This window comes from Clupea harengus, chromosome 1, assembly GCF_900700415.2.
Source record: "Clupea harengus chromosome 1, Ch_v2.0.2, whole genome shotgun sequence".
Lineage (NCBI taxonomy): Eukaryota > Metazoa > Chordata > Actinopteri > Clupeiformes > Clupeidae > Clupea > Clupea harengus.
The window spans coordinates 23,217,520-23,232,691 of NC_045152.1; the positions used below are offsets into that span (position 1 = coordinate 23,217,520).

At 44.0% G+C, this 15,172-nt stretch overlaps 1 protein-coding gene across 1 annotated transcript; it reads right to left on the bottom strand.

Moving 5' to 3' along the window:
• Positions 1 to 1,638: 1,638 nt before the first annotated feature.
• elac2 (elaC ribonuclease Z 2) lies at positions 1,639 to 11,031 on the bottom strand. The gene is made up of 24 exons (XM_012825838.3): positions 10,541 to 11,031; positions 10,383 to 10,433; positions 10,183 to 10,253; positions 9,971 to 10,035; positions 9,720 to 9,777; positions 9,496 to 9,564; positions 9,174 to 9,317; positions 8,675 to 8,739; positions 8,524 to 8,582; positions 8,343 to 8,415; positions 8,131 to 8,243; positions 7,488 to 7,586; positions 7,200 to 7,338; positions 6,909 to 6,994; positions 6,676 to 6,797; positions 6,111 to 6,207; positions 5,633 to 5,771; positions 5,507 to 5,545; positions 4,939 to 5,048; positions 4,577 to 4,676; positions 4,226 to 4,346; positions 3,286 to 3,364; positions 2,644 to 2,788; positions 1,639 to 2,191 (listed from the first exon to the last, which is right to left on the bottom strand). The coding sequence occupies exons 1-24, from the start codon at positions 10,876 to 10,878 to the stop codon at positions 1,934 to 1,936; spliced, it is 2,640 nt and encodes an 879-aa protein (XP_012681292.1). The 5' UTR covers positions 10,879 to 11,031; the 3' UTR covers positions 1,639 to 1,933.
• Positions 11,032 to 15,172: the final 4,141 nt, after the last annotated feature.

The following is a 15,172-nucleotide window of genomic DNA, read 5'->3' on the forward strand; positions in this document are numbered from 1 at the left end:
CATGAATATGTATGAATTCCCAGAAACAGAGCTCCCTCATGTGGCGCATGAGGTCAGAGTAGAAATTTTGAGAAATATGAGCGTCAACTTAGTAAATAAAACATTGACATTCTCAGCTATGCTCAATACACTTTGTACTGAGAGTACACCCAGATGCCTTGCATTGGAAATGAAGTGTAGATTTCACTGCATGCTTATTATGGACTCAAAAAGTGGTTTATGAAAATGGGATCAACTCATATCACTGGCTTAAGACCAGTTTGGCACCATCTGTAGCCTATAATGTGTGCCAAGTTCATCAGGTTCATCAATGCTGACTAGCAAATGTCTAAATGTACAAAACACACAAAAGCACCTGTGAAGTGTACAATTGGCAATCTAAATGTTGCCATCCAGGCATTGATCCACTCATTCATTTGCACGATACACACCTTTTACATGGTAAGCCAAGCTATTTCATTCCAAAGCCAAATGTGTGTATGGTTTATCGGACACAGCCAACCTCCCTTCGTATCATCTCAATAATCAGTCAGATATAAAGTACAAAGGGACACTAAATCATTTATGTGACAGGGAACGACATATCTCTGGCTCGTGCAGCAACCAGGTACTGGTATTCCACACCATGTACTCACTACAAATACAACACAACAGAGTGCTGGCCTAGATGGCCTGTCTGCACGTGGCCCACGTGGCCTACACAGAACACCCAGTCCCTCACAGCATTAGCCATCCAGGTCAATTATTTTAAAAGGCTTCAGCTGACGCTTGACACTGAGGAGTATATACGGGCTTAGGTGTGGAGTCAGAGTAGTGGTGAAGTATGTATGTTGACAGGTAATTGAGAGACATGGGTAAAAATAGCAAGGTTTGTTGAGTATTTGTTAAATAGCTGATGATATTGATGCAGTCTATCATATCTTGGAACATTAAAGTGTTTACTCTTACAGTCAGTAATCCCTTAGAAAAGAAGGTAGTGAAGACCTTTATGGCTCATGATCTAATCAACTAAGACTAAATGCATACGATAGCGGACACGCTCCCTCATCCGTGCACCGAAGTGGCACACAGACACACACACTGTAGCGGTGGACACCATAGACTCAGCCTGTTTCTAGCTGTTTGGAATGTGTCAGATCCATCAGTCCACTGGTGGCCAATTCCCACGGCTCCTGGCTGAGGCCACGGCTATCCAAACTTCCCACTGAAGCCTGTGATGAATATTAGATCAAAACGGCATTCTCATACTGAGCAGAAAAGCTGGCCCTGCACACTGGGGTGTCTTGTCTGTATACAAAGATCAGACACACTCACTCTCTCTCCCTCTTTTTTAACACATCAGTATGTATCATTATCAGACAGATGGTGGAAGCATTGGTTAATTTTTTATGTCCCCCCCCCCACCCACCCTCCCCCAATTCCTTTGCCCACATCTGAGGACTAGCTGAATCAAAGCGAAAGAACATGTTCCATTGTTCCATCCGTTGTTCCCGAATGTGAGCCAAGCAACCTCTGTAGAGGAGTGACATTTTCATTAGAATCTTCAGTTGTCATGGCTTAATTTCAACTTTCATTTCATTGCCCCCTGTGTGACCCATTGTACTACACAGACAAAATCACCAAAGACAGCACTACAGCTGGGATTCCCCATCCTCTGATCGGATCATTTATTACTCTTGGGAATGGAAAGCAATGATGTTCTTTTCATGTTTTATATATACAAAAATATGAGGAGAGAAAAGAAAATAAGCAAATAAAAAAAAAGCTCCTTCCACAGCCACGAGTCTAAATCTGAAAATGAAACCATGTCTCAAATCCAACTGATAAAAGCCTTCACAAGAGGGCCTACACTCAAATCATCACTCAAATCTCTCAATAGATGCCATGTCATCACATGAAGAGTCCTACGCACTTTGACACTCCCAGCTGGGCCTTAACTGGCCTTCAGTCGTTTGCTGTTGGCCCCCGCAGTGAGGTCTTCCTCCTGCTCGCGTTTGGCTCCACGACCTTCAGCAGTGGCGCCCCCTGGTGGCGAGGAGGTTCCCGCGTCTCCGTTAGGCTCCTGAGCTAAGCCCTTTACCCTCAGCTCTCTCCTCCCTCTCCTCTCCTGCATCTCTTCGATTTCATCGGCAAACAGAGCCTTGAGCGGGGGGATGAGTCTGGGAAGGACTCGGAAGTCTCCAACACGAATCTGGAGAGCGACAGGAAGAGAGTAAAGGCAAGTGTGTAAATCATTACATCTTTCCCAAGAATGAAAGTGGGTCACTGCCGTGCACTCATGCTGTACCTGTGGGGACAGGTGGCTGAGATTAGTTTTTACTAACACTCCAACTCTTTCTGTACAACATCTGATACTCTCCCAGGCCTTTCTGACCAGCCACAAGTCAGTCATCAACAAAGTTAGAGTTGTACAATTAAATTATGATAAGCCCACAAGCGCATGGGTGCTGACTACAAGAGAAATGCTAGAAATGGTGTCAGAACACTGGTCCTCACATATCACACCTACAGGTAAGGGCTTGGCATGGGTGATGGGTGTGTGTGTGGGGGGTGGGGTTGACTGACCCCAATGACCCCACATCCTCTTTAGAAAAAGTTTCATGTTCTTGGTCCCATACTCACAAGTTCTCAGGTCTTACTTACCTTCATGTGATCGAAGGCAATCCCCACCTTCTCGTTGAAGTCGTCACTGAAGAGGGGGATCTTGGCGTACCTCTGGCTGAAGTGGTTCAGCATGATGAACTCGGCATTCATCTTCATGCCAATCCCAATCGCCTGCGAGGTTGTGCTGTCAATTTACGGAGAAGCACGAGTTAGCCACCTGACAGCCCCCAAAGCCTGTCTTACAGCTTTCTAGACATGAATATCCCTTTTTTTTTTTTTGAGATAGCAGCACTTCAATCAATGTCTCATTCTTCCTTCTTATTCGGTTCTTCTGCTTGAAGGGGCTTTTGAAGCAAAGATGCAGAAGCCGAACATTGAAAGCAGCCCTTATTGTCTCGACCGAGCACCAGTCGCAAATCAATGGCAATTTCTGAGGGAAATCCAGCAAGAGAAAATTGTCCTTCAAAGAGACTGAATAAATAAATAAATAAATAAAGTGATTGCAGATAAACCCAGTGCCTCAAACTCATTCACAATTTCCCTGCTGCTTTCGGGGTTTATTCTTTTTTTGAAATGCCGTCGCAGTAGAGGTGAGCCATTTCTACGTGCACGTGAGGGTTAAGCAGATGCCGTGGCTTTTTGTTTTACGTGTTTTATAATGCGTGTGCTCGGCCTGCTCACCTGTGTCTCTTCTCGGTGGCCTCTTCCTCCATCCCGTCCTCTAGCGTCGCTTCGTGGATGAGCAGCGTGGCATTCGCCCCTGTGAACACAACAGCATCCAGGTTACATCACTGCGCACGCTGCAAACATAGCCGCTCAGCCCCCGTCCCAAAGGAAATCAATCATCAATCCAGTCCAATCACTCAATCCGGTAAGCAGGGCGCATATTTAATGGCAAGGGCCTGGGAGAGAGCGTGTGCCCCCAGGCTTTTAGAGAGCCTGAACACTGGACAGGCTCCAGAACTGTGTGGTCTGTGAGAGTCGGAGGGCGGCGGAGAGAGAAATCGGTGTCCTCTCCAGCACGATTAGCCAGGCCTTGAGATTCTCAGCGAGTGCCTAGGATGGGCGGAATCGATTGGGTGAGGAACACAAGAGCGGCGAGACAAATGAGCCCGAGCTCCCTTAAACATCCTGCTTCATTCCTACTGATCAATCATCATGTTGGTGGAGCAGCGCAACTACTCCTTCATCTACATGAGGTCATTCAGCTAGTGCTCCTGGAAGAGCCACTTACGTCTGCTGGGAGTGCACTCATGAGTTCTGGTCGAGTCGTCCAGACCAGCTCTCGAACCCTGACCATGGTATCTCAACTATACTAAGACCTTAAAATTGCATTTTGTCTTTGACAGGCCATAGCTATATCAAATGCACACCCTTTTCAAAACATCCAACAGTAAGTTTTCCTTCTCATGTATTAATCCATTGACAATGACAACATACTGCCTAATCAATGCTGGGATCAAACTACAATAGACTCTCCAAGACTATGGCCTCATTCAAACTACTCTCTTGGCATCAGAGGTAATCAATTTTCCTTCCATCCCTGACACAAAACCTTTAGTAAAGGTGGGTTTCCAACGTTAGACGGACACAGGTTAAACTTGACCTGGTGGTCACTCACCCATGCGTGCCAGGGCTTCGCAGGGCATGGTGTCTCCAGAGAAGACCACCTGCCAGCCGGACTGGTGGGTGAGGCTGCAGGCGAAGGCGTTCTTGCAGTGGTGCACGGTGCAGGTCTGGAACTAAGAGCACGGCACACGGGAGAGACAGCCAGGCGTTACTTTAATGAAGGAGGCCCTATGAATTAATCAAGGGGTGGAGGAGATGAGGCCGGCTCCATTTTTTAAAACTTTAAAATCCAATTTCTAAAAACAGGAAATGTGAAATAAAGCGTGACCGGGCAAGAAAAGGTGAGAGATTAAAGGGTTGTGCCCTATCTGCTGTGAATAACCTTGTAGGAGTTTCTACATACCTGTTTTAGATCGTTCTTCTTCAGCATAGCCTGGAGGAATGATTTGGTTTTGTACTTGGGCATCTCAGCACCGTCACACAACACCTTCGATGGGATGATGCTGCACAACACAAAGCATGAAGGTACCTTTGACAAACCACCTCAGTAATCTGTGGGATTTATGTGTGTGCTTTTTCATGAGAAAGCATGGGGATCATCTCCCCGCTAAACCCAGAAGGGTTTAGCGCTCATACAGAACACCAAAATACATGCAATCACGAAGAGAAAAATCGAGATCAAACCTACAAAGAATGTCCATAATGATGCTACACTGTTTCAAGTCATAGTAGGTGAAAGTAAACTCCCAGCAAGCCTCCACTTACTTGATGTGGCTGAGGATTTTCTGGCAGTGGTCATGGTACTGGTTTAACCAGGTCATAATCTGTACTGGGGCCACCAAGTAAATTGGGGTGAACGATTTCCCTAGGCTGTTCTAAAGGATGGAGATAGACAAGCAATACCAATATATTATTACACATATATTATAATACACATATATTATAATACATATAATACACATATATTATAATACATATAATACACATACATTATAATACACATACATTATAATACATATAATACACATATATTATAATACACATACATTATAATACATATAATACACATATATTATAATACACATATATTATAATACATATAATACACATATATTATAATACATATAATACACATATATTATAATACATATAATACACATATATTATAATACATATAATACACATATATTATAATACATATAATACACATATATTATAATACATATAATACACATATATTACAACATGAATCCATCAGTTTCAGCACAACTTCCAAGGTGTCATTATTTTCCTTGGAGTAAAAGCGGGCACCATATAAACATGACACACTTACTATTGCTCGTTCTCTTTGCAACAGCAGACTCAACAGGCCCTATTAGGGGGGAAACGAGAGAGAAATGAGTCTCATGTGTCGTCTTAAGGTCCTCCACATCTGTGCTTCTCATGAGGACAAACTTACTGTGTGGTGGTCCGCGTGCAGGTGAGAGACAAACACAGTGGACAACCTGGTGAGGACCTCATCCACGCTGTCCCCATAGTGACGACACAGCTGTCCAAAGGTTCCCTCCCCACAGTCCAGCAGCACAGACTGGGTGGAACTGGAACATTACAGCAAGATCAGCCACACTCGTACAGACTCCCAACCCACTTGCTACCCAGATTAGATCAGTCCAACTGCTATAATGCACATTCTGTACTATTGTAACATATACATGTTTATATTTCACCATACCCCTTTTTACACATATATTAAGCACTCTACTTAACTGACTGCAATCACATTGGGATGTGGGCAGCACCTGGTTATATGACAGAGAGCCGGCATGCCAATACTCCCTACATCAGCCCAAATCATTCTCATTCATCTTTTCTTTCCTATGATTGAGCCTCCTCTCGTCTGTCACTGGGGACGCCCAGACCAATGTGTCGGGACGTACCTGATGTTGACCAGTGTTCCGCTGACATTCCTGATCTTCATGGGAAGCGCCGATCCTGTTCCCAGAAACACCACCTCCGGGTACTTGTCCACCATCGCTGAAATCAAAATCAATCCAGTCAGCACACCCCTTCCACTCCTTCTGCACGTCTACAATCTGATCTGATCAGACAGCACACATCTGACACGTGAGCTTTAGTATCACTCATCACACAGAACAAGGGGAAAGAATACTGTGTAGTTCAAACACACACAGTCACACATGTCGCAACACACAGAACAAGGGGAAAGGATACTGTGTAGTTCAAACACACACAGTCACACATGTCACAACACACAGAACAAGGGGAAAGAATACTGTGTAGTTCAAAACACACAGTCACACATCTTACAGCACACATCCATAAGCACCAAGTACCAGTAGACCAAAACTCTACAGTGTCTGTCAAAATGAAACGGCACACGGAAGTGAGTCTGTGACATATGGTGGGTCAGTGAGGAGAAACACTAGAGACCGTGCGGTGGCGTGAGCTTAAAGTCGAGCATCTCATCACCGGCCAACTTACCCAGCTGCACCTGCGAATCACTGGCCACGAGCCTCTTGCATTCTTCCACCTTCTGGAGGAAACCCGGCACTTCGCTCGCCTCCTTCACAAACTCCTCCCGGTCGCACCGCGGGATGGCCTCTCTGCAATCCCATCACGGGCGGGGCGGGAAGAGTAGGAAAACAAGAGTGAGGATGAATGGGGGAGAGGGTTAAATGCCAAGGTTCAGCTGACAAGAAAAGGGTGAGACAGACCTTTGCCACTCTGGTTTGGGTCGAAACTGGAACTTCAGCAGGCACTCCGCCCTCACATTGGGGACATGCAGAGCAGCCTGAGACTCCTAGAGTAAGGAGAGAGGACATGGTTTGTTGTACTTTCACATGGCCGAAAAGTCTCAAAATCTAAATAGCAATGACAGCTGAAATCACAAATGCAACGCTAAGCACTGGCACTACATCTTAAACAGTTCTACTTTGAACTGCATGTGTGTGGGGGGGTAGAGGAGGTTTTCTCCTCTATTATTATTAGACAGTATTTCACTGCACCTTGGTTTTGAAGGGCTTCAGTTCAGGGAAGATCTCCGGATGAATGAGGTTGAGTTGGGCCTGGATTTTGTGGCTCCTGATGTTGTGAACCGTACCCGCCTGCTCATTCATAATCAGATGCTCCGTGCTGGACGGAAACCTGCAACAGACAAACCCAGTGAAATCAAATCGAGAAAGAGAAGAGAGGAAAGAGAGAGAGAGAGAAAAGAGAGAGAAAAGAGAGAGCGAGCAGTACTTTCAGAACTGTAACTCAAATAGCTGGAGATTGAAACCCTTCCAAAGACGTACCTCTCCATCCACTGCTTGTATGCGTCCATTTTCAGAACAGATTCTGGAGTCATGTGAACCACTAACAAAGCAGAATCCTCAGAGCCTCCCGTCTGATACCTGCATCGAAATTAACAAGCAATGCAATTTCAGCAATGAATTCCTACTCAAGACAACAACTATATGGCAAGAACACTTTATCTAAAGGCTAGAGTAGTTGGTGAGTTAACAGTCTGATTAATGAGCCGATATGCATGTGGAAGAAACACTTGAGAAGGAAATTAAAATGTCACTTTGGATTAACGGTAGTGGGCACACACCCTGTTTGAGAATAAAGCTCTGAGGGAAGAATACACTTTAGCATTTACTGAAACACACACATACACACACAGAATTCATTAGTTTATCAATTTTATGAATAGAGCACTGATACTGTGGTTTACTAAGTTTATTTAAAAGGGAAACACTGCCCCCTGCAGGGCTTTTACAACTAACACCCACAGACAACATTAGTCCATGCAATCAGCATTCCGTCTAATCTCACTGCTTTCACCTGTTCAGCTGCCTATTCTATGGCATGCAGAAAAAGACTGATGTTAGGTACTGGGCACTGGCCGTGAGAAGTCATTGTGAGTGGGTTGAGGCACCAGAGAGACTGGCTCACCTTTGGAGCTGCTGGTTGTTGCAGAGTGGCTGGATGAACTCCTCAGAGGGGCAGTCCACCACCATGAAGACTGGTCCAGGATCAGCAGGAGTACACACTTCCTCTGGGTGTATCTGTGAGGAGAGGTGGAGGAAATGTATGTGGGATTTTCACCAAATTATCTATTGTAGGAAATAATTAAATGAAAAGATACATCATATTTATCAACACACCTCTCTCCCTTCATAGGTCACAGTCTTGCCATCCTTCAAAGCAGCAATAATTGGACCGATAGCAGCTGTACCCCTGTAGCAATATTAATGCTCATGATCAATTACATAGCATTACACCATAAGTAATATGGCGAAGGATACATGTGAATCTTTCACAGATCATTCCTGTGTTGATACTTACAGTGGTAAACCAAATTCTTTGGCTTTAGGCACCAAAAAGTTTCCTTTTTTCGGATGGAGCTGTAAAATTAAATGTGACATAGTTGTAGAAAGTCGAATCAAACCCTCCATGTCTGAATAAAAAGAGAGGATCATCAGGCTACATTCCTTACCTTACAGAGGAAGGCCACAACCAAAGAGGGGTCTCTGCTTGCCTTCAGTCTTCCATCTTTTTTATCTAAGAGGAAAACAAATCATTGCAGTTGCATAAATGCCATACGACAACACACTATACACATCACCGTCATGGCAGATTACATTTCTTTGCCATGTCTGCAATTTCCTCTTTCATAATCTCTGAAGAGATAGAGCTTAAAGACTGCATCTTGTGTAACTAAGGTGGCATCCTTGTTTTCCAAAGTGGTTGTATGGTTGTAACTTTTCACACTAAACAACAGCACAGCAGAAGAGTTTCTGGAGCACCTCACAGTATTTTACTCAAAATAGCCTCAAAACTGCAGAGCTGGTCAAATTAATGTCAAATCAGTGTCGCAAAAATGGTGACAATGCCACGGGGTGTTACGTGGCTTTATGTAACCACCAAGCCTAATGCCTAACCTCATTCCAAGACCCAGACACTTTTAGAGGGTAGAGCTTGGTTCTCAGCCTTACCTGGACTGGCCCTCCCTTCTCTACTACCCTCTGAGGTCTCCTCACATTCCTCCGGTCTCAACAGCTCCCTCCTCTGTTTTGGAGGGGGACTGCTGGATGGACTGCCCTGCCTCGACCGACTTGGGCTCCCTTCCTTTATATCAGCTAAAGAATGGAAAGCAAGTACGAAAGTCAGTCATGTATCGTGTACCATGTAACAGTGCTGGAAAAAGTTGAATTTGTATAAACTAATGCGCTCATCAATCCCATTATAATCCAGGGGCTGTGCAGGCCTCGTGTAAAACTATACAGGACCTATGAAGAAATAAGTCTGAGCACTCACCAAATATTGGGATTTGAGTGATGGTCATTGTTTCATCTGAATGCTGGGGGTCAGTGTAAGGTCGCACAGCTGTGTGCAAAAGAAGGTACAGGAAACACAATCACAAAACACATCACCACAAAATGCACCTAATGCGGTGCATAAAAAAATGCTGGCACATAACAATGATAACAATTTCACTTTATAATTAAAAAATAACATAATAAAAAAAAATCCGAACTCACATAACTTTATTTCCTCCAGTGGTCCAGAAAAGGACTTAATAGCATGGATGTACTTTCCCTGGGTTAGAAGAGAAACACTGTACTCAGGAATACAGAAGGAAATGCCTTTTTCACAATCATTATAGTCTTCTGGTTCTGAAGCACAGTAGCAGAAAGGTACTGCACTAAGATGCTGGGATATTCCAACCATTAAACATCAGAGAAGCTCAAACTAATTTCCAGGGTACCAAGAGTCCCATCCAGATACTCACAAGCTGAGGTGGTCCACACAGAACGCATTTAGGCACACCTGTGTCTTTTAGAGTTAATATCATTCCTACAAAGGAGAGAAAAGCATCGTATTATAATTAAGATACCCATATAAGAACAGCAAGTTTGTAGGTAATTGGGTATGTAAGTTATGTGACAGAACATTAGACAGGGGAATTATTTGAGTATTACACATTAATGTATGTGCTTTTACCAGACAGGCCTCCAACAGTTTCCCAGCTCATTCTGGTAATAAATATATTGTCCAAGCGAGCAACCTTGAGCCTGACAAAATAATGCAACCAATTATTACTAACAACTTCACCCAAACAATTTTAGAAGACTATTAAACTATTAACTTAGACTGGTTAGCACAACGTTTTAGCCCTTCAGCAACTGTCTTTGTGAGCTTACTTGTGCTCCTGCATCAGACGCTGTGTTCCCTCCCCACAGTTAAAGAGGTATCTGCAGAGAAATGAACGATTATGTACAGGACAGTTTAGCGTTGACAGTAAGTCTGAACCATATAACTACCATGACATCACTGCCAGCTATACTGAAAAGGCACTTACCTGTTATACTCCGAAAACACATACAATGACGCATTGTTATCTCGACAACCCGTACCAACAACTTGTATATAAACTGTAGCTGGTCCAGGTATATCTGTCCGTTTCCTATTCTCTTTCGACCTGAAATGCCTCAGAGTGTCTTTGGGCGGCTTCTGCTTTTTCGTATTGCCAACTGAGTTCGAAGCCATTCTGCAATGAAAATACAAACCTCCTAGATAGGACAGGGGTTCACCAACGTTACATGTGCCCAACACAAGAGGTCTGCGAGCGATGGTTTGAAAATTATGGTTTAAAAAACGCCAGGCAATCGACTTACAGCATGAGGCCGCTGTATTCATAATCTACATTTGTTGCACTACAAGGCCGAACAAACTAACATTTAATACAACTGTAAATACAGCGTCATGGCTTTTACTTATTGCACATGACGTTTGTAGGACTTCGAAGAGTTGACAAGACAGTTAGCACACGTGATATTACCCTTCCGGCGTGTGATGATGACGTCAACGTCCTTGCTCGGTCATTCATTTGCGCAAGTCTGGCTCTGGCTCTGGCTCTGCTTATCAAAGTTCATCATTCTGAACAACTCTAACCTTAAAAAGATCACCTTATTAAACCCATGTCAAAAGGGCTTCATCAGGCACTGTCAAACCATGCTGAAAGATAACTCTTTTTACATTTGTTTTTAGTTTTACTTCATCTAAAACTAGCAATTGTATTAAATTACTACATTATTTATAACATTATGTAAATTCCTGTTTTAAATGCATCACTGACACTGATGCTGACCTTACATTGAAAAACATACACCCCCAAAAACACATGCCCCCACATTTCAACATCAAGTGAACACACATTTCTTTTATCTTGCTCGCCCTTTCTTTTATTTATATCAGTTCATATTTCATTGTACAGTTGGGACACGTTTGGCTCCCCGCACAGAGGCCTGGCACAACATTCCTCAAATGCACTTTCCGTTATTTGACTTTGCTGTACACCCTAGATAGCAAGGTTTCATTAAGATACAAAACACAATGCTTTAATGACACATACGTGGAAGATGTGGGACAAGTCACAAAAGAGCATGATTCCAGTATGCAGATTGAAGTATTCTCCAAATCATATATTCCACAAGAAACTGAAATATAAATAAAATTCCAGATATTTTTTTTTTCTTTAAAAATCACTATACTGCATCCACATACGCAATGAGGTCTCACACCAAGATGAGCCAAGACCATAGTATATTCATTCAGTTACTATTATACTTAAGCATGTCTGTATGTGACAGAGTCTCAGAGCAGAGAGCAGAAAAAACAGGGAAAGATAGACAGAGACAGAGAGGGGGAAAGAGACAGAGGTCGAGAGAGGTGTGTGTTGATATTATACAATAATGTGACTGATATGGGCACCTGGTGTTGCCGCCGCACAGGAATTCTGTGGAACACTGCAGCTTGTGATCAAGCGTTCCTTATACGGTCGGTTTTGTGTTGTTTGTTTGTTTGTTTGATCAGTTTCTCCGCTCGCTGAGGCTCCTCTGTGTCTACCCAGCGTTTGAGAGAGTCAGTCCACGTACATGGGGGAGTTTGGAGTGGTGGGCATCTGATCCATAATCCGGCACACGTAACTAGCCACGTCCACCCGGCGCTCTTCAAATATCAATATGAAAGGATGTTTCTAGAACACACACACACACACACACACATCTGTATTAATGATCACGGTCTGATAAATGGATAGCAATTAATGAAAGATCACATCAAAAAACAGGCCTCTAGATGTACAATGCCTGATATGAGACACAACTTACCAGTAGCTCTCTGTACTTTGGCCTTTTTGAGTCATCCTTTGTAAGGCTATGAAAAAATAGGAAAAACAGAAGGTAAAATGAATACTCTGATACCTCTGTTACAATTATCTAGTATTGACCACAGAGATGCTCATTGTAAAATAACTACAATGAATATTAAGCATTCCACTTCAGTGCTACAAGCAGAGTGAACTATTTGAAAAACATTACATCATGAGCAGAGACAGTTCCCTTTTTTACCAGCAGGTGGCGAGCAAACTTTGTATATAGATCAGTCAGGAAGTTGCAGTCACATGCAAACACAGCGGACGGCAACATCCTTAATTCATTTCTCATTCAATTCCATAACTCAGCACATTCAAAAGACAGCTTTACAATGGAACTCTCGGAGTGGAATAGGGAAGTCGCTCTCCTGTTCTCATTCTGACAACAACCAGAGCGTGGCCCGTGACAACCATGCAACTGAATGTCCTTCCAGTTAGTAATGTTTGATTTTACCACTGGTTGACGAAGTTGATGAACTTGGGGGAGAACTGCCTCTCCTCCGAGTTGCTGAGATGCGGGGGATCCCCCTTCACCACCTGTGTCAGCTGGTCGAACACACTGCTCCACTTTGGGTATGGGAACCGGCCTGTGGCCAACTCATACTGCACACCACAAACACAAACAGGATACACACAAAACCGATGAAACAGTTTGTTCAGCACAAACAGTCAGCACACAGATCTTATCCCTCCTATGACAATGCTCTGCGACCATGAGACCAAATCTAGGTGTTTGCCAAAGAGTTTTATTAAACCACATACAGAATTTAAATGAATGATAGATGGTCAGTGTTCAGTTATGCAACCTGTCTCTAGTCTACGCTTCGCTTTAGAGACTAAACATGTTTTTTTTTCTGGCTGGAGAGCCTGAACAGTGTTGGCATACACTGGAGGAACGGTCTCTACAGTGAGTAGTGAGTAGGGAGGGAAGGGAGAAGCGAGCTCTGTTCTTACCAGCGTGATGCCCAGACTCCACACATCCGAGCGTACGTCGTAGCCTTGGCGGGAGGCGCTGGGGTCAATTCGCTCCGGCTGAAAAGGAAGCAGAGCCGGAAGAATTCAGAATCCAGAGTGTGTACTTAATGAGCAGCAAGGTAGGGGTTCTGGTATCCAAAGTGTGTACTTAATGAGCAGCAAGGGAAGGGTTCTGGTATCTAAAGTGTGTACTTAATGAGCAGCAAGGGAAGGGTTCTGGTATCCAGAGTGTGTACTAAATGAGCAGCAAGGGTTCTGGTATCCAAAGTGTTTACTAAGGCATACATGGGATGGAATGGCACCCTTTGTCTCTTGAGAATTTGTGTTGTGTGGAATTTTAATCATGTCTTCTGAACTTTACAGTATTTTCAACAATCCTAGTAACAACTCCCAATTTTCAGACCCTTTTAGGTACGCATCGCGTGTCAAACCTGAAGTAGTTCTGATGGTCATTTCACACAATATCATAATCTAGTTCAGGATTAGAGCTTTGTTTTGTCAGGTGAAATCTGCAAACGATTCTTAGTAGATTAAAGAACAATAAATGAAATGATTTTTATTTATTTTTTAGAACAGAGGTGACCCACTTCCGCCCCCAAATGAAACAAACCACCTCAGACATCATCCTGAGAGAGTGATTCCCAGGCCCTTAAGCACGTGGAGGCCCATCTGCGAATGTTTGACTGTATGACCTCAGTGCCCAATGAGTTGGCCTGTGCTGTTCAGGTTCAGCAGGGTGTGGGTGACGTCAGTGGAGTACTCCAGCCACGCCTCCACCTCCTCCTCCTCCACCTCTTCCCTACTCCATGAGCTCACCCAGACGCCTGCTTTAGAGGCTGATGTCACCCACGGCGCGGCACTGGGGTAGACTGCGGGCCCCGGGGTGTTTACGAGCTGACAGCTACTGCACGGCTGCCTGCCCGCCCCGTGCCAACACAGCCGTGATATAACCGGCCGCGCTGACTCACGCGCCGGAATACAGACGGAAGGAGGAGAGGAGGGGAGGGGAGGGGAGGCCGGCAGCATGGCCTCCGCATGTTTTTCCATTACCTAACCGAAGTAAGTTCAGAGGCATAGCAGGGCCAAGAGCCGACAGGAGCAGACGGTGCCGCCGCAAAGAGACTGACGTCCTCAACGTGCCGGCAAAAAAATCTTTTGTGGCGGTGGTAAAAATGGAGTGCCGGACAGTTACAACCTACACCCACATCTATGAGGTGATTCCAACATGAGCCAGCAGAGCATGGAGTTGGACATGAGTTTAACCTCTTCTCACACGTGCTCTTGAGCTGGGTACACCAGATGTCAAGCAGGTGTAGGCAGGTGCAAGGACATATGCTGGCCAGCCTATGATTCAAATGACATTACAAGGGCACCGTTTTAAAATGCTTTACTACCTCAATCAACACACTAACTCACTACAATGCACAATGTGTGTATTTGTATGTATGTATGTGTGTGTGTGTGTGTGTGTGTGTGTGAGAGAGGGATGGCCTGTATTTGGTATTATACTTGTCTATGGTATTACATCATGCCACTGCATGAATTCTGCAATATCTTCAATACCGGGATATATTTTTAAAGGCATGAAATAAAGCATACACATTTCCCAGAATTCCAGATAATTAAACATCAGAAGTCTGTCGAAATCTCTTGCTTACAATTACAAAATGAGGTAGCTAGGTAGCCAGCAAACTATAAATGTTTTAATAATCTGAAGAACACTGTCCAGTGTTGAAATGGAGCGGATGTAATACATGTTTGACCACTGGTGGAAAATGCTTAGCAAACACAGGTATGTGACAC